Source organism: Gopherus flavomarginatus, chromosome 10 (genome assembly GCF_025201925.1).
Source record: "Gopherus flavomarginatus isolate rGopFla2 chromosome 10, rGopFla2.mat.asm, whole genome shotgun sequence".
NCBI classification, from domain to species: domain Eukaryota; kingdom Metazoa; phylum Chordata; order Testudines; family Testudinidae; genus Gopherus; species Gopherus flavomarginatus.
This window is the reverse complement of record NC_066626.1, coordinates 54312792-54332782: the sequence shown is the minus strand read 5'-3', so window position 1 is coordinate 54332782 and position 19991 is coordinate 54312792. Positions and strand designations below refer to the sequence as shown.

Below are 19991 nucleotides of genomic sequence, written 5' to 3'. Positions count from 1 at the left end.
AATATGGGAGACCAGTTTGAACTAAACATCCAGATGATGGATGATGACAGAATCTGATAGAGTAACTTCAAACCACCATCTCTCCAAAGCATCCTGAGGAGCAAGAACTGAAAATAAATTAAAAAGATCGAAGAGCTGGTGGTCATGGGCTGAAGACCTCCCATTCCACAATCCACCATAAAACTTTTCTCTTTTATGTCTCCTAACCAATACCTCTTCCTGAATAAGGTCAGCAAACATAGGAATTGCAAAACTGGATCCACCTAATCCAGTATTCTGTCTCCAGCAATGCCTAGTACAACATGTTTCAGATTAACGAGCGGGGGTGGGAGTGAGCAGATGTGAGATAATCTGCCCTCCTGCTCCTCTAATCCCCAACTGAGATCGGCTTAAATTCTGAAACAAAGTTTAAGATCCCTTTCAACAAATTGTTAGCACTAAATACTCTGGAATTTCTTGTTACCCATATACATTTTCGAACTCTTTTTTGGTCTTGCTAAATTTTTCGCCTCACTGAAATAACCTGTGGCATAGTTTCAGTCTAATCATGCTTTGTGTCAAAGTAATTTCATTGACTGTCCCTTTGTTCTCATGTTGAGAGACAGCATGAACAGAATTCCCAACCTCCCTTCTCTATGCCACTCATCATTTTATATACCTATGTCCTTATTTGTCTCCTTTCTAAAAAGAACAATCTCAATCTCTTCTCATAGTAGAATTTTCCCATGTCTCTAGTCATTTTCAATGATGTCCTCTCCAAATTATGAACTATCAAACACTTCTACCAAATTAATGAGACACTATTTCCCTTTGCAGGAACCATGCTGATTAGGTCGCACGATATCATGATCCTCCAGATGTTTTATTATTCTATTTTTAATTGTCATGTCAACCAGTCTACCAGGTAAAGATACATGGCACTCTGGTATTTAATATCTCAGATCATCCACAAAGCCTTTTTTAAATAGAGGTAAAACATTTGCTATTCTCCAATCCTCTGTTTCAGTCACTTTTTTTAAAAATAAGATTGCATACTTTTGTTAGCAGCTCAGTCATTTCATTCTTGGGATTCTTCAGAACTCATGGAGGTACCATCTGGGCCCTGTTACTTATTGCTTTTTAAATTATCAGTGTGTTCCAGTATCTCTTCTAATGCCTCAATTTCTGATCATCCCTCACATTTAAAAAAATACTAAACAGATCTGGGGTTAGGAAATTTTCCAACAGCCTATGTGGTGAAGACAGTCATTTAGCTTCTCAACAAAATCCTCAGCTTTCTTAATTACTCCTTTTAACACCTGGTGATCCACTTGACTCACCAATTATTTCACCAGGCTTCGTGATTCTGACATATTAGAATTTCTTGCAGGGTGGAAAAAAAAATCCGATTTTTAATTAAAAATGGTTTAATTGGATTTTTTTGACAAAATGCTTTTTGAGGAAAAAGCAAAAGATAGTTTTAATTAAGATACATTATAGCTCAAAGAGACAAAGAGTCCTGTGGCACCTTACAGACTAACAGACTTACTGGAGCATAAGCTTTTGTGGGTGAGCACCCACTTCGTCAGACGTATGAGCTTATGCTCCAATACGTCTGTTAAGTCTATAAGGTGCCACAGGACTCTGTCGCTTTTTACAGATCCAGACTAACACGGCTACCCCTCTGATTATAGCTCAAAGATATCTCATCATGGAATAGGGATTATAAATTCTAATTCTATAGTATGAGACAATATATTCATGTAATGTTTAAGAAAAGTTTTGTAAATAAATTTCAATAGTTCATGGATTAGGGACCCAATCTTATGGGGTTTCAGGGGCTTCTATATAGATTATTTAGGTTAAACTTTCTATCTACCCAATTGGACTCAGTGCTCAATCTAGAAGATATCATCAGAGATGCTTAGTTTTGCAGTTCTCAAACTGTGGATTTGTGTCTCCAGAGACAACATGCTTGTTAACAGCAAAAAAGTTTTAAAAAATATATAAAATAGTGAGAAATAACAGATCTCAACCCTATTGTCCCTCTGCAAACATGTGTACACAGAGTCAATCCCTTACCTCTCTCTAAAAGTGAAAAGTTTCAAAAAGTTCAGTGAATCAAAGATTGTTGGGGGCAGAATAGATCTGGACAAGTCTGGAGATAAATGTGAAAAGGGAGGGACAGGCAGTAGAAACAAAAGTGAAACTGTTTGACTAGCATATTCCAGAAGTCTTGAGGTCTTTCTGAGTGTACCCTTCATTGATTTGAGATCTACCATACCATTCTTTCACTAAAAGGGAATAATGGCAGCAGGCCATAAAAAAGACCCAGTTTGGGAATATTTTAATGAAGTTCCTCTACCTGTGGGTAAGACAGGCATGCGTGCAAAATGCAAACAGTGCAACAAAGAAATGCAAGGCCTGGTTGCCCAAATGAAACAACATCATGAGAAGTATTCCTTCTCAGGAGGAAGCTGCCTTGAAGATGATGAGAGGAACATGTAGGATCTTCAGGCTGCTAAACTTTTTTATTTCATACTTCTTTTTTAGGGACTGCCTGTCTTCCTTCTGGACTATTCTTGAATTCTCATGTTTGAGCAAAAAATACAGTTGATACTCTATGGTACTATCATTTTAGGTGCAGTTGTGATAAAAAATAAATAGCTGAAATAAGATCTTCCTTTTACAATTTCACCTTTAAAGTAGTACTGAGAGTCAGTGAATGCAATGAGTAATACTAAATGAGCAGTTTGGTAATAATAATTAAATAATTGCATTGACTTATTTTGTTTAGGAAAATCCATCCTCAACATACAGGATTCTGAAGACTATGCACCTTCAAGATTACCATCATTTTTTATAGTTTCAGAGTTATCTGCCAATGATAGTGTTTCAGTCACATCATGTATGTCACATAGCCACAGTATATCACCTCTAGCAAAAAGAAAAATCTCCATCATCCAGAAACAACCACAAATAAGTTTGTGATAAGAACCAGATTACAAAAAGAGGTAATTGATGAAAAAATTGAAACAAACTTTCCTTTCTGTTTGAAAACCCACACTTCATTAACATGGTTCAGTCATCAAGACAGTCCACGCAACAGAGCGGATGTTGCAGACAAGTTGCTGGATAAGGCGTATGAATTGTTAACCTGAGTCTTGATGGGTGGAGCAATGTCCACAATGATCCTGTTTATGTACTTGTGTGACAACAGAAGAAGGGAATGTCTTCTTTACAGAAACAGTTGATACATCAGGAAATACACACTCAGCAGAATACTTACAAGAAGTAGCAGTAAAAGTTATAAGAAACTGTCAAAAAAAATTCAAATGTCTAGTATGCAGCTTGGTCACAAACAATGCTGCAAATGTATCCAAGATGAGAAGAAATTATTTAGAAGAGAGTCCCAAGCTAATAACATATGGTTACCGTGCTCATTTGATGCACCTCCTAGCCAAAACTTCAGTGTTCCAGAAATAAAAGGCTAATGATGTTGAAATTGCAAAATACTTCTGTAACAACCACTTTGCAGCAGCTGCTCTGAAAAAAGTGGGAGGCACCAAGCTAACTCTCCCACAAGACGTGCGATGGAACTCAGTAGTAGACTGTTTTAAAAGCTATATCAAGAACCGGCCTGATGTGATGAGTTTGTGAACAAAATTGTGAAAATATAGATGGCATGGTCACAGCCAAAGTTTTCAACATTGGGCTTAAGAGAAATGTTGAACACATGCTGAGCACCCCGAAGCCTATTTCGGTAGCCTTGAACAAAATTCAGGGAAATAGCTGTTTTATTGCTGATGCTGTTGAAATTTGGAAGGAACTGAGTGAAATCTTAAAAAGAGAAATATGCAATGACAAGTTAAATTATAAGCATTAAAAAAAACGAATGAGACAAGCACCATCTCCAGCTCATTTTCTTGCATATATTCTCAATACTCGGTACCAGGGTCAAACCTTAATGGCTGAAGAAGAAGAGCTGGCTATGACATGGACATACAGCAATCATCCCTCCATAATGCCAACTACAATAAATTTCAGAGCTAAGGGTGAACCATTCAAAAAATATATGTTTGGTGACGTTTTAAAGAAAGTCACACCAGTGAACTGGTGGAAGTCACTTAAGCACTTGGATTCAGAGATTGCTGAATTGATAATCTCACTTTTAACAGCATTAGCTTCTTCTGCCAGCGTAGAAAGAATATTTTCTTCCTTTGGACTAATTCATTCCAAATTGAGAAACTGTTTGGGACCTGAAAAGGCAGGAAAACTTGTTTTTCTTTTCTAGATTATGAACAAACAGGAAAATGAAGGTGAAGATGACTGAATTAGCTGCAAAAGCCAATATTTTAAGTTTCTCATGTTGACCTGGCTGACAGAGTCAATTTACATTTATTTATTTAGTTTTAAGTATCATTTAACTATTTTAGTTAAAAATAGTTTTAACAAAAACAAACCTGATTTTAAAAAACTTGAATGTTTAACTGAATTCAAAAATTCATATGCTTGTTTTATTAAAATATTGTATGTTTGCTGTTGAAGAAAAAAATCCAGACCACATAACATTGTTGTTTTATTTAAATAAAACAATTTAAATGTCTGTCTGGTGATGTTCTCCTCCTAATACAGCGTGGCAAGAAAATCCTCCAAATATTAATGATTAACCTGTTGAATTGGAGATATTTATAAAGTCAGTGGGAGGTGAATTATTCACCTTTGGTAAATGAAATAACTAAACAATAATTCATTTTCTGACAGAGTTGTAAAACTAACCTGAAAAGTTTTCAAAATAAATCACTTTAAAAATGTATAGTATGTACCTTCTAAAAATAAAACCTACACGTATCTTTGAGTTGTGAATAATACGTATTAAGGTTATAACAACCAACAAGAATGCACTTTTATGTAGAAAGCCATGATTCAATCAAATCTTCCTGACTAGTGATTTAAATCATGATTGAAAACCATTTGATTTAAATCAAATCCACCCTGATTTCTTGTTTTTAAATATTTACTTATTTGCTCTTTGAAATCCATTTTTAGCCCTTACAGCTTCTCTCTTACCTACTGCCTTCTATAATTTGAGCATGTGCTGAATGGCATCACAGGAGTTATATCCTTCAAAATATGGAAATCTATTTGACCTGTAAGCCAATATGGCAAGGTTCAAGAGACTATTCATCTTCCTTTCCTGTTTCTTTTTTGTTAGCATTGTGTGTGCCTTTTGAGATGGAGAAAATCTAATGAAGGCTTTCTACTTCTCAAAGTAAGCTTAAACATTTACTATTGTCGACCTAAACATTTTTAGGTTAGTATTTTTCCTTATGAATTTATTCCCGCTCAAGCAAAAGATAGTTTCTTCAAGTAGGGGAGACCTCAACATTACCAAGTGAACCAAGTTTAGGAAGATTCCATAAATTTTTGTTAAGATTCCCACAGTAACTAGCTTTAAATGATTTAAATCATAACTTTTGATATCTGCAAGAGTCACTTCCTTAGCATTTCCCCCACACAAATGAAAGCATTCACAGATTTCAGTGATAAGTAAGATGTCAGTCGGTTGTATATTGAAATGCATCAGAATTGGACAATGTTATTTATAGCATATAAACTAGGCTTTATCACAAATGTATTGAGAGCACAAAGCAAAATCATATCAAGAATTTCACCCATTCTTATTATTATATTAAGTATATTTAGTAAATTATAACACATTACCTTATTTATTATACCACGTACTTCACTTGCAAAATCACGGGAACATATTTCTAAGTGAAAAATCTTTCCACAGTTTGACACACAGGCTCCTAGCAGCTGACAACAGAAATAAAATTGCAAAAAATGTTGAAGACAGCAATGGCAGTGATTTGTCCAAAACACGAGTGTTTGTTGTTTTTAAAAAAAAGTGAGTAATAAGGGCTAAATTCCACCTTTAATAAAGTATGCCAACTCCTACCAACTTGATCTGGAATTAAATACATGTATTCAAGGACAGAGTTTGGCCACTATGGTTGCTTGAGTACATAAAGATACAGATGTAAAGTTCCGCAAAATAATGTATAGTCTACTTACCGTTAGTGCTTGCAAAGCAACATGTGGAACCTTATGATTTACTCTTTTCATTATGGCTTTAAGGCAATCTTTTGCTCTAGAAGAGAATTAAGAAAATATCAGTGATAGTATAGTTCAGTCACTGTGAATTGCAAATTAATGTGTCACCATATAGTTATCATCCAGGGAAGTTTAGTCAGCCAATGAAACGTACAATACAAGTTTTTAAAGCTAGCAATGTAGCCAACCCAAAACTCAAGTTTTCCATAACAGTGCAAGCTTGGGAATTACTACCAATGGCTGGAGAGACAACCACTTAAAGGAGATGGCCCTGAAGTAGCCAACAAGGAAGAAGATCCTCTACACTAAGAAGCAATTGCCATGTTTTAAAAAGTGCATTTTGTCTAGATATCTGGGGGAAAAAAATCACATATCAAGGTGGATAAAAACAATGATTTTTTAAAATTTAAATCTTATTTACATGTTGTTAGCTCTTTATACCTATTTTAGAGTCAACTTGCTGAAGTAGCTGTTCAGTACTTTTTTTTAATTTCTTAAATGTTGGAAAGTTTTCAGGTTTTATAGATTTTTTTCCCAACTAAGAAGTTTCACAATTAAAATGCTTATCTCTCCTGAAAAAGTAAGTCCAGAACTTCATTAACGTTCTTACAGTGCAAACACCACAAATACAAAATTTATAAGCAAGTAGCCCACGATACATTTGCAAACGAACACCACCTTTGATATACTGAATTTCAACAGAAACATTTCAACTTTCTGAACCTATCAGGCTATATTCCTCAATCAGGTTTGCAGTTTGAAGCCTCACTTTAATCTATTTTTGAAAAACTGGGCCTGTGGTAGATAGAGACCACAAGAGCTTTGTTAGTATACGGAAAGTCTAAACAACTTTTCATTATCAACACTGAAGCAGTTTTGTCTTAAAACAACAAATATTTTATACCACTGAAAGAGAAGAGTTAAAATACAACTATAGCCCCAAGGTTGCATACACTTACGCACATTGTTGACTTTAAGCATATGTCATCTGTTAAAGTTACTTTTAAGAGTAATTCAATGAAGTGCAGACCTGTTTAAGTGTTTCCTGTATCAGGGCCTTGATTTTCAGTATTTTGTTTTTTGCCTATAGCAGTTTTGTAAACTTCAAATAAGATATGTCATCAGTAGTGGCATTAAAAAGCCCACATCATACATACTTTAGCTTGTTATAGATTTTAATCTACAATTACAATAGCACTAATTCTAAAGTCAGTTTTTAAACAGCTTCAACCTGATTAAAAACAGTGGGTTTGTTTCAACAAAAGAGATTTAAATCATTCTAACCCAACAGCTGTACAAAAATCATTTGGAATATACACGGATGGATAGATATTAAAAGTGTTAGGAAAAAAGCTTAGACTTGTTTTTCTCAAAGGCTAAGGAGCCCAAAACATGTGTCCAGTTGTGGGAGATCATGAGGACAGAAGAGCTTTATCAAGTTAGAGGTTGCATTCTTGTACCCTAGGGGAGGTAAGGGCAAAATCACCCCTCCGCCCCCGCAAAAAGACAGTCTAAGTGCTGTCAGTGGTTACATCTAGTCCAACCCTCCCAATTTTTGTTTATAACTAAAATTTCATTTTTTTTTTTTACAGCCCACACAAACAAGAGACTCTGACCAGCGTGTGATGTCACATATAGAGAGAAAAATAATGTTTTTTTTAAATCATTTTAGTTCAGTAATCTTAAACTTAAGCATTAAAAGATTTCAGACAGATAAGACTTCTATGTTGATAGTTAAGACAAATGCGAAGATAACATTATAAAAATGAGTTACTCTTGACTGATAAAAGTCAGCCAATCTAGAGGCAAAGATCAGCAGTTACATTTGACTATTACAGGACGGTTGAATAACTGCTTGTGTTTAAATGTATTAAACTCCATTTTGATCTTGACCCCCCTCTTTTCCATTTTGGCCTCCATCCATCTTACACATCCCTGTAAAACATATACACTTAGGGCTTGTCTACACTGGCAATTAACAGCGCTGCAACTTTCTCGCTCAGGGATGTGAAAAAAAAACACCCCTGAGCGCAGCACATTGCAGCACTGTAAAGCGCCAGTGTAAACAGCGCCCCCAGGACTGGTAGCTGCGCCCCTCATTGAAGTGGTTTTTTTAGAGCACTGGGAGAGAGCTGCGCCGCGACCACTCAAGGCATGTTAAAGCACTGCCGCGGCAGTGCTTTAGCGTTGCCAGTGTAGACTAGCCCTAATTTTTCATCATAGGTAACTTTCCAATTTAGACAAGTTTCTGCAATGAATCCAGTTGTACTTTCTCCTCCTGGCCTGAATGCTTCAGTAATTTCATGCTCTCTCATTTATCATGAATAACTTGATTTACTGTGCAATACTGCATAAAAATTGGAATGAGTCCAACATACACCAATTACTCTGAAGGAAATCCTGTTGGAAGAAACTTCAGTCAGGTTCAAAACTTCTTCTCGGAGCCTTTAGAGCCAACCATGGTCATTGTTAGAACTGTTTACGAAAGTGTTTATTGATCATATTACTTCCTGCATAGCTGACTCAGACACACATTTTAGGAAGCTCCACTCCTCTAACAGTGGTGCATGTTGTGTTGGGGTTTTTTTAAGTGACTGTGGAGTAAGACATTGTGAAGCTGAAATGCATCTTACCCATTAGGAGTACTGCCAACTTTGTCACATATATCCATAATAAGACCCCAGTCCTCACTGGTATTGTATTCATTTGTGGCTTTTTCTACAAAGAAAAAGATAGACTTTACATTTATAATTTGGTGAATTAGCTCCTTTCAGAATATGACAGAACCACCATTCTATATATAAATAATTAAAAGAAGAGCAATGTCTTTTCTAAACTAATGCTAACATTTACTAATTTCTAAAACAGCTTTAAATCCCTGTTTGCATTTATAGGTAGTATTTTATTATATACACAAGATACTTTATATTATGAATCAAGACAAAGTACGATTAGCATTCATTAAAATCAAAAGATGAAAAAGAATACCTAATAATTTACAGCATTAAACATTGAACTATATACTATGCTACATAATTAGTTTAGTTACTGCATGTTGAAGTCACAGTCCTCCGTATTTAGATTTTCTCCAAGGTTGTTAAGTTTGTACATTGTTACACATTTCATAAAGGTCGTTAAAAAAAATGAAAAGGTGATTCTTAACTGTTTTCATAAACTCGCCTTTCCCTTATTCAAATACCTTCTTAAAACATATTCTTCCATGAGACTTTCAGTGACAGTTCGCCAATGTCAGGAATTGGTAAGAGGAAAAGACAGTGATAAACACAAACTGCTCTTTGTACAAAATCCATGATCCACCCGAAGTGTTTCTACTTATTGACCTTTTATTGTGTTTCACCCACTGCACCTCCCTTTGAGGCCTAATGTCATTTAGTAACCTACTCACAAGTTGAACTATAAGATATCACAGTGGGACCATGTCATTTTAATCACAAAAACAATATATAATAATTTAATAAATAATTTTCAAGTAACAAGTTAGAGGAGTATGTGTATTGTCTTAACATTTATTTTTAGACTGTTACAGTTTAAAAACAAACATTCTAACTCCACTCAATGTGGAAAAGCTAAAGCAATCAGATTTATGCTTTGGGTTCCATCAAAAATGTTTCACAAGCAGGCCTGGCAGTATCATAACCTTTGTGGTACCTAGTTGCAATAAGATAAACCATCAAAACCCATTAAGTCTCTAATACTGTACTGTACTGGTGCTCTATAATGGCAACTATTCTGAAACCGCATGAGTTCTTGACTGCAATACCATTACGGCATTATTTCACGCCTGTAATTATATTATTTCTCTGATGGCAAGCTTCACTGCTCAATAGTTAGAGAGACAGTTGCAACCACTTTCTGGGTTAGATTGACTACAAATTAGGGAGTGGACTCCAGAAATCAGCCAGAGCAGCAGCAACCAACAGTGACCCTGGAAATCTTATATTGACACACAGGTGAACCTAGGAGGAGGCATATGAATCTAAGGTGTTGGCCACAGTACCGCCACTACACCCAAGGGCTTGGCTACACTGGAGAGTTGAAGCGCTGGTGGTGGTTTTACAGTGCTGCAACTCACACACCGTCCACACTTGCAAGGCACATCCAGCGCTGTATCTCCCTGTATACAGTGCTGGCTGTACTCTACCTCTGCCTGGGGAATAACGACTGCAGCGCTGGTGATGCAGCGCTCCTCCGCCAGTGTGGCCACCAAAAGCACTGTTACTGGCCTCCAGAGGTATTCGGAAGTATCCCAGAATGCCTGTTCAGCCACTTTGCTCATCAGTTCGAACTCTACTGCCCTGGCCTCAGGTGACCCGCCCTTTAAATGCCCCGGGAATTTTAAAAATCCTCTTCCTGTTTGCTCAGCCAGGTATGGAGTGCAATCAGTGAATATGTCCAGGTGACCATGCCTCCACGCGCCAAACGAGCCCCAGCATGGAGCAATGGCTAGTTGCTGGACCACATCAGTGTTTGGGGGGAGGAAGTTGTGCAGTCCCAGCTGCGCTCCAGCCATAGGAATTACGAAACCTATGGGCAGATATCAAGGGCCATGCTGGAAAGTGGCTATGACCGGGACATGCTGCAGTGCAGTGTTAAAGTGAAGGAGCTGCGGAGTGCCTGTTGCAAAGCCCGTGAGGGAAACCGCTGCTCTGGTGCTGCCCGCACGACCTGCCGTTTTTACAAAGAGCTGGATGCGATACTTGGGGGTGACCCACCGCCAATCCGAGGACCACGATGGACACTTCAGAGCGGGTGGGGGGAGGTGGAGGAGGAAGGGGAGGGAGGAGGAAACCGAGAGTGAGGGTACTGGGGTGGGGGAGACACCCCAGAGTCCCAGGAAGCATGCAGCCAGGAGCTCTTCTCAAGCCAGGAGGAAGGTGGCCAGTCACAGCAGCCAGTACTTGGTGAAGGACAAGCAGAAGAGTGGGTTCTGGGTAAGTGGATTTATTTTCAGTATGGAAATGTTTCGGGAGAAGAGGGAGGGTAAGGGATGCATGCCTAGATGTGGAATAGCCCATTGATGTGGTCTATCACATCGCGGTAATCAGCCTCGGTAATCTCTTCAAAAGTTTCAGCCAGAGTGTGGGCAATGCGCTTGCGCAAGTTTATTGGGAGAGCCACTGTGGTCCTTGTCCCAGTCAGGCTAACGTGTCCGCGCCACTGTGCCGCGAGGGGTGGGGGGACCATTGCTGCACACAGGCAAGCTGCATGGGGTCAGGGCGGAATCCGCATTGCTGTAGAAGACCCTCCCGCTCTTTCCAGGTGACCTGCAGCAGCGAGATATCTTCCAGGATCAACTCCTGTGGAAAATGTTGGGAGACTGTTCAGTGTAGGTGCCCCCTGCAGCTGTCTGCTTTCCCCAACGCACAGAAACCCCAGTACAGGCCTGAAGCAATCAGTTCCCATTACTCACCATTTCAGGGCTCCTGTGGGTTATGTGCACTCTCTTTGGTATGGGAAAATTATGCTATTGTGAAGACTTGTAAACTCCTTCACTGTGTGAAAATAACTGTCTGATGTGAGATAAACAATGCTGCCTCTGTTAACTGTTGCCTTTTTTGCCTTTCTACAAGGAACCTTGAGTTTTCGGATGCCCGTGTTATCAACAGCTGAAAGACTCTAAAACCTCCGGAACAAGCCGCGAAAAAGCAGAGACGACCTGCTGCAAGAGAGAATCAAAAAGTGCAGGACTGGAGGGAAAGGGAAAGCAGGATCCACCAGAAAAACGCAGAGGCCAGGAAGAAAAGCACAAAGCAGCTGATAAGCATCCTGGTGCACCAAGCAGACTCCATCCAGGCACTCGAAGCCATGCAGGCAGAGCACTACCGTGCCGGCCCTCCCACCTCGTCCCAAAGCTCTTTCCCTTGTGCTCTAATGTCAGCTCAAAACCCCCTTCCACTGAATCCAGGTTCTTACCACCACCAGCTGCCTCCAACATCTGTACGTTCACCAACCAGCCCTGAGAACTACGACCCTTACCCTCTGCACTCAACCCCCATCACCATGCAGTATAGGCATCCTGAAGTGCAGCAGTCATTGCACAGCACTCCAGATATGACATATTCAAACCTGTGACTGTACAGTTCCCCACCGCACCCCCTTGCCCTTTTAGGTTCCCAAAATGTTGTATGTCTGTCAATAAAGTTATTTTCTTTTCAATAAATGAATTCTTGGCTTTGAAAACAGTCTTTATTATTGCAGAAAGTCAAACGATACCTTAGCCCAGGAAAGAAACAGGCACTGCAAATCAGCTTAGGAAAAACAGATTCCGACTAACATTGTAACCACAGCACTTCACTCCCGTGCAAGGCACCAAACATTACTGTTGGTTTTCGGCCTCAAATTCCTCCCTCAAGGCATCCCTAATCCTTGAAGCCCTGTGTTAGGCCTCTCTAGTAGCCCTGCTCTCTGGCTGTGCAAATTCAGCCTCCAGGCGTTGAACCTCAGAGGTCGATGCCTGACTGAATGTTTCACCCTTCCCTTCACAAATATTATGGAGACTACAGCACGCGGATATAACTGCAGGGATGCTGCTTTCCCCCAAGTCTAACTTCCCATACAGAGATCTCCAGCGCCCCTTTAAACGGCCAAAAGCACACTCCAGTCATTCAGCACTGGCTCAGCCTGTAGTTGAACCGTTCCTTGCTCCTGTCAAGCTTCCCTGTATACGGTTTCATGAGCCAAAGCATTAACACGTAAGCGGGGTCTTCAAGGATCACAATGGGCACTTCAACGTCCCCTACTGCGATCTTCCGGTCTGGGAAAAAAGTCCTTGCCTGCAGCTTCCTGAACAGGTCAGTGTTCCGAAAGATGCGTGCATCATGCACCTTTCCAGGCCAGCCTGTGTTAATGTCAATGAAACGCCCACAGTGATCCACAAGCACCTGGAGAACCATAGAGAAATACCCCTTCCGATTAACGTACTCGGATGCTAGGTGGGGTGGTGCCAGAATAGGAATGTGTGTCCCATGTATTGCCCCTTCACTATTAGGGAAACCCATTTGTGCAAAGCCATTCACAATGTCCTGCACGTTCCTCAGAGTCATGGGTCTTCTTAGCAGGATGCGATGAATGGCCCTGCAAACTTGCATCAAAACAATTCCAACGGTCGACTTTCCCACTCCAAACTGGTTTGCGACCGATCGGTAGCTGTCTGGAGTTGCCAGCTTCCAGATTGCAATAGCCACCCGCTTCTCCACTGGCAGGGCAGCTCTCAATCTCGTGTCCCTGCGCCGCAGGGTGGGGGCGAGCTCAGCACACATTCCCATGAAAGTGGCTTTTCTCATCCGAAAGTTCTGCAGCCACTGCTTGTCATCCCAGACTTCCATGACGATGTGATCTCACCACTCAGTACTTGCTTCCCCGAGCCCAAAAGCAGCATTCCAAGGTGCTGAGCATTCTGCGAATGACAAAAGCAATTTCGTGTCGTACGCGTCAGGTGACTCGCTATCATCGTCGGACTCCTCATCACTTTGGAGCTTAATGAATAGCTCAACTGCCAAACGTGATGCGCTGGCGAAACTCGTCAGCATACTCCTCAGCAGTTCGGGTTCCATTTCCCACAGAAATTGCTGCGAGAGTCAGGATGGCGCCAAACGTGGACGGAAAAACAGGGATTGCTGGGATGTGAAGCGATGCATCACAGGCGTTGGAACAGGAAGCAGAATGACCGGCACCCTCTGCCCTCTTCCCACAACCCGCGGCGCCAAAATGGGACGAGGTGCTCTGTGGAATAACTGCCCACTATGCACCACTCCCAACAGCACTGCAAATGCTGCAAATGTGGCCACACTGCAGCGCTGGTAGCTGTCAGTGTGGCCATACTGCAGCACTTTCCCTACACAGTTGTACAAAGACAGCAATAACTCCCAGCGCTGCACACCTGCAAGTGTAGCCAAAGCCCTAGACTTGTTATTCTGGGAAAGCACAGCTGGAGTCTAAGAAATATCCAACTCCTCAGAGAACACCTGGAGAGGTCTTCACATAAAGCTGGAAACTGCAGTTGCTTGAACTTAGAAGGAAATCAATGAGCATTCAAAAATTTACATAATTGAGCCTGTGAATTTTTACATTCATTCCTTGGCTACTTTGGCAGTATGATTTGAGAGCACTGAATACTCATGAAAGTAAAGAACTTAACATTCACAGAGAGCCAAATTTAATGCAATGGGGCTAGGCAATAACTGTGCCTATGGCACTGCCAAAGAACCCCATTTTAGACTTTCAAGACATTTGTTATTCCAGTCCTGGCTTCCCTTGAGCTGTGACTACCAGTCATGACAAACCATGTGGTGGTTTTGTAATGCAGATTAGAGCCTAATACCAACAAATTCATCTTTACTTGTGATGGAAGGGTTATATTCTAGGTCTCTAGAGATTAAGCACTTGCGCACTTATCTACTACATAAAACTAGGCAGAGTTTTTGTATACAATGAGAAAATGTTTGTACAAGACAGTGAATGCCAGAGAGAGAATTTGCTCCCCAACACAATGAAATTTTAAATGATAGTATTATCTAAATAAGTGAAAGATTTCAAACTTTTTATTTTAAAAGTTAGGACTAATAAAAAAGTCTATATTCCAGATTGGTACCTGACTCTTTTGGATCATGAAATACAGACACTTAGTAAGAGTAACTAGAAGCATATATCCTACAACTATTTGTCTACTTAAAGTTAGTGCAGCACTGATATCATTTAAACAGGATGCTCTTCACTGTATTAGCTTTGATCTAACTGCTGAATCTTTTTCACAAATGGTAAATAAATATTACCATTATGCGATTAATATATTTTCAGTAAGAACAACCAGAAAGTTTAAAGTTTTGCTAATAGTTAATTTTACAACTTTATTTTGCTGCTATTTCTCAGAAGAGATTGAAATACAATGGGAGGAGGAAATGTCTTCTATATATCACATTGCATTTTTTAATTACAAACCTGAAGAACTAACAAGTAAATTTTTGTCGACATCAAAACGAATTCTTGCAAGAAAATTTACAATTTTTCCTCACTTCATGAGATGTAATTTTATTCTGATATACATTAGAAATGGCTCTCAAATACATTTGATCAGGTGAGCTCTTTTTTTTCTGGTGCTCACTGGCAATCTATTCTTTGTCAGATTTAATTAATTGGAGTTAGTTGTACTTTTTCAAGAAAATGAATTATAACAAATTTATCCAATGCTGAAGTGGGATTTACTGATCCTAGTTACTTTATGTTATACACACGCGCCCCACCCCTACTGAATATTTAATCATGGATTTAAAAACTTATTTAATCAAAACAGAACTTCCTTCTACTACACTAGCTATTTCACCACACAGTACTTTCAGCTAATGACTCCAAAGCTTTGAATACTTTATTCTTAAAAAGAGCAATTGACACTTCACATAGTATATTTAAGAACAATTCTTCAAACTGCATATGTCTTTTACTTTCAACATATACATGAAAACAGGATCTTAAAAAATTTACATGTTCCTGAAGTTTGTTATTCATTGCCTTAATCCTCTGACACCAATCATTTCCACACCAGTTTTGATATTAAATGATTAAGCTTTCTATAGATAAAGAGTTTATCTATCTGCTCCTGTTGCTTTAAGAAAGAGATCCTGCTTTCACAAAAACATATCTAGAATTAAGAACTACGGAAAGAAAAATAGAATACCGGCAGCAAAGTAAAATCCTGTTTAATATGTTCTTCAAAAGTATTTCAAGAAAACAGCAACAAATCCAATTTCACAAGTATAAAGGACACCCAGAAAAAAAAACAACAGATAAAAAGGCAAGTATCAGACATGCGTCTGACAAAGTGGGTATTCACCCACGAAAGCTTATGCTCCAATACATCTGTTAGTCTATAAGGTGCCACAGGACTCTTTTTTGCTTTTTATAGATAAAAAGGCAGTTAGTCATAGATATGGGTTACAGCCATAAAAACAACACAAAAGCAGCAATATGTTACTGTAAAATACGCATGCAGGTATTTTAGTATTTTTTACATCCTAACCTATTATTAAAAAGGGCCCTTAGGGACAAATCCTTATTTTGGCAAGATTCATGCATCCATCAACCAGCGTTTTGCATGAAAAGGAACTGCAGGATTCAGCCCTATTATTTGTAAAGCCACCACTTTTGTGTCCTGGTTTAATTACATAACCATACAAAACATGTACATTGTAGCTGGATCACATTTAAAGAACGGCATATTTAAATATTAATGCATTTTGCAATTCCAAGCTCTTAACTCTTCCCCGGTATTCTGGATGAAAGTTAAGCTGAGGTCCCCGGTCCCGCAAATACACCACAGAGACATTTAAAAGTGTCCTCATTGGTGCAGAAAACAGACTTCATGAGGCCTTTCAAATAGAATGAACTGAACTCATGCATAGCTGGTTTGGCAGGTTTATACCTTCACCTCAATCATATGTCAACATCATCAACTCATAATAGGTTTTGTAGGAAAGGAGACTGAAGGGAACCCTGTTAGCATGCACACTTTGAAGTTAATAAAACAAGTGTTTAAAATTGGTTAGCATTTCTTCCACTCTACTAGCTTAAATAGTAGAATAAGAACATAAGCAGCACTGTTTTCATTAAAATATCATATAGTGTAGAATATTCCACAATTGGCCAAAATAAAAGAATGTTGAACACTATTTAAAATGCCAATATAAAACAAATTTAAATTTTAATGGGATTTTATACTGAAATGATAAACTTTTTCATTGTTTTTTTCTATTACATATATCTCTGATTAGTTTACAGTTAAAGTTTAATGCTCAGTAAAGTGAAGGATGGATCATACTGTCTGGCCTGGGATCACAAGACTAAAAATTGCTGTGTAGATGTTTGAGATCAGGCTGGAGCCTGAGCTTTGGGACACCCTCCTCCCCTCGCAGAGTCCCAGAGCTCTGCTTCCAGCCCAAGCCCAAACTTCTGCACAGCAATTTTTCAGCTGCGAAACATGAGCCCTGTGAGCCAGAGTCAGCTGACCCAGGCCAGCTGCAGGCTTTTTATCCCTGCATAGACATATCCTCAGTGGCTCCATCTAAACAGGACTGCTTGATGATTTTGTAACATGGACAGATGTCTGCTAAGGATTAATTTGATGCCACCAAATTCATTTCCACCAGACATTTTACTGGCAGATATTAAAACCAGAGTGAAAATCTGGCCCAATACACTTCAGTAGAGTCCTGATTTCATCCCAGCTCTTTGGAGATGGAAATGCCAAACAAATGTACCACTTAACTCCATTCAAACTTGCATATGTAGCCACTCCTCTGGCTTTCATATCAGATTGCCAGTGATCTGTGTCACACTTTCAGAGTTAACTGCATCTTTGAGACCCCTCCTCATCCTCCCCAAGGTTTCAGGCTTCCAGCATCATTCTTCCTCCAGACTAGGGGTTTAGGTTTGTATCCCTTCTGCACCTCACCATGATTTTCCCAGCACGTCTGACTGGGGCCCAGCACCTGTGGTTAACCTCTCTTCAGGGGCTACAACATACCAGTTACCAACCAGCCATCACAAAGTCAAATACAGGTTTCAGAGTAGCAGCCGTGTTAGTCTGTAGCCGCAAAAAGAACAGGAATACTTGTGGCACCTTATTCTTAGTGTAAAAATGCTACTGAAAAAAAAAACCCACATAAAACCAGTAAGAGTTCCTAGATGCATGCTAAAACATTGTATGCAGTTGCAATATAGTCTGCACATCTTATTTGTAAAAGTCTCCAACGGCATTAAGTTTTCTGAAGAAAAAAGTGTCCCAATTACAGTCTTGCCATGGAACCTTTTCCTAAACTGTTGGCTGTACATTAGACATCTTTCTACAGCTTGAATATATAAAACGGCCGTACATGAACATAACATGCCATTTTGAGTCTTGTTGTCAAAAAGAAGGCAGCATATTAGCTAAGAATTTTCAAGCAATAATTATCACAAGCCTTATAGGCTAACACACTCTCCAGTTATTCCTTGAGCTTAGACAAAAAAATACATAATATTTTTTCTTAAATTCTTCAACTTAGTTTAATAATGTTAAACTTCTAAGATCCAATAACTTTGGAACCACACAGGAAGGCAGGCCAAGGGTCCCACACACACACGAATCGACAGAAGCAATACACATTTGCCACCTCCTCTGGTACCTATAGGTGCCCGGTACATGGGGGGGGGTGGGGTGCGGGGGCGTTGCTCAGGGCACTTCTTGGGAACTATGCCTCGTGGTCTCTGCTGTGTGTTAAACATCTTCGGCCTCTGCACCAGACTACGCCACAGGGCTCAGCTGTGCAGCAGCGCCCAGTCATAGTCACCCCCCGACACACCCACTCCATTCCCAACGCCAAGCAGGAAAACAAAACGGCCCTGCCCGCTCCGCTCAGGGACAGAGTGCCCCCCACCCCCCCCCAACCCACCGTTCAAGCACAGAGTGCCCCCCCCACCCCAACCCACCCCAGCCCGCCGCTCAGGCACAGAGTGCCCCTCCCACCCCAACCCAACCCACCGTTCAGGCACAGAGTGCCCCTCCCACCCCAACCCAACCCACCGTTCAGGCACAGAGTGCCCCTCCCACCCCAACCCAACCCACCGTTCAGGCACAGAGTGCCCCCCCCCCACCCCAGCCCGCCGCTCAGGCACAGAGTGCCCCTCCCACCCCAACCCAACCCACCGTTCAGGCACAGAGTGCCCCCCCCAACCCACCCCAGCCCGCCGCTCAGGGACAGAGTGTCCCCCCCCCACCGCTCAGGGACAGAGTGTCCCCCGCACCCCAGCCCAGCCCGCCGCTCAGGGACAGAGTGCCCCCCCACCCCAGCCCAGCCCGCCCGCCGCTCAGGGACAGAGTGCCCCCCCCCCCACCGCTCAGGGACAGAGTGTCCCCCGCACCCCAGCCCAGCCCGCCGCTCAGGGACAGAGTGCCCCCCCACCCCAGCCCAGCCCGCCCGCCCGCCGCTCAGGGACAGAGTGCCCCCCCACCCCAGCCCAGCCCAGCCCAGCCCAGCCCGCCCGCCGCTCAGGGACAGAGTGCCCCCCCACCCCAGCCCAGCCCGCCGCTCAGGGACAGAGTGCCCCCCCCCCACCGCTCAGGAACAGAGTGCCCCCCCCGGCCACTCGCACTCCAGACACTGGCTCGATCGCTCACTCACCCACATCCTGCTCGAAGGGGTTGGGGGCGAACAGCGGCATCTCAGCGGCCTCCCCCCGACAAGCCGGGGCCTGCTCCCCTCTCCGCTGAGTCGCAGCAGCTCCCGAGGTGCCCCCTCCCCGCGACCGCTTCCTGCTCCGCCCACCGCCACGCAGGACCCGCCGCTCGCCCGTGCGCCCGCGCCGCGCCTGAACCAGAACAGCGAGCCTCGGAGAGGGACGAAGGCCTAGGGCGCTACCGCCACCGCGTAGCTGCTTCTGCCCGGTCTGGGGGCCGGGCGCGTCAGGGAATGGGACTGCGGGGTCAGGCACTAGGACAGTCACCTCACGCTCAGACTGGCGGGCGGGGGCCTCCACAGGGGGCGGGGCGAGAGCGTCCCTGCCTAACAACGAGCGGGGCGGTGGGGGACGCGCAGGCCATGGTGCGGGAAAGAGGCTGCAGGGCAGGGCGCGAGCTAGGGTAGGCGAGAGAGCGGGACACAGGACAGGCAAGAAGGGGCGGGGCGAGAGAGGGGAGCGGTTAGATGGGGGTCTCGGGCCCAGAGACCAGGGGAATAAGGGGTGAAGGTACCTGCTGGGGGCTCCCAAGGGCTGGGGCAGTGCCTGGCGCCGCGCCTGCCAGCGGGTGGCAGAGGGAGGTAGCATGACCCCTGTCGGGTTACACCGGTCAGTGTCCCTGGCATCATCGGGCCACAGTAAACCAAGGCCTGGCGTTAAATGCTCTT

General features: G+C 42.0%; 1 protein-coding gene across 3 annotated transcripts in view; it reads right to left on the bottom strand.

The window, feature by feature from the left end:
* STAM2 (signal transducing adaptor molecule 2) overlaps window positions 1-19415 on the bottom strand; it is a 39846-nt gene extending 20431 nt beyond the window's left edge. Inside the window, exons 1-4 of one of the 3 annotated variants that reach the window (XM_050969274.1) lie at window positions 19269-19415; window positions 8730-8814; window positions 6058-6133; window positions 5704-5799 (exon numbers count right to left, since the gene is read on the bottom strand). In XM_050969274.1, the coding sequence (XP_050825231.1) occupies window positions 5704-5799; window positions 6058-6133; window positions 8730-8814; window positions 19269-19308 (297 nt within the window). In that variant the 5' untranslated portion in view covers window positions 19309-19415. The remainder of the gene's footprint in view (window positions 1-5703; window positions 5800-6057; window positions 6134-8729; window positions 8815-19268) is intronic. The other 2 variants (XM_050969271.1, XM_050969272.1) reach the window with 2 other exon arrangements.
* Between the last annotated feature and the right edge of the window lie 576 nt (window positions 19416-19991).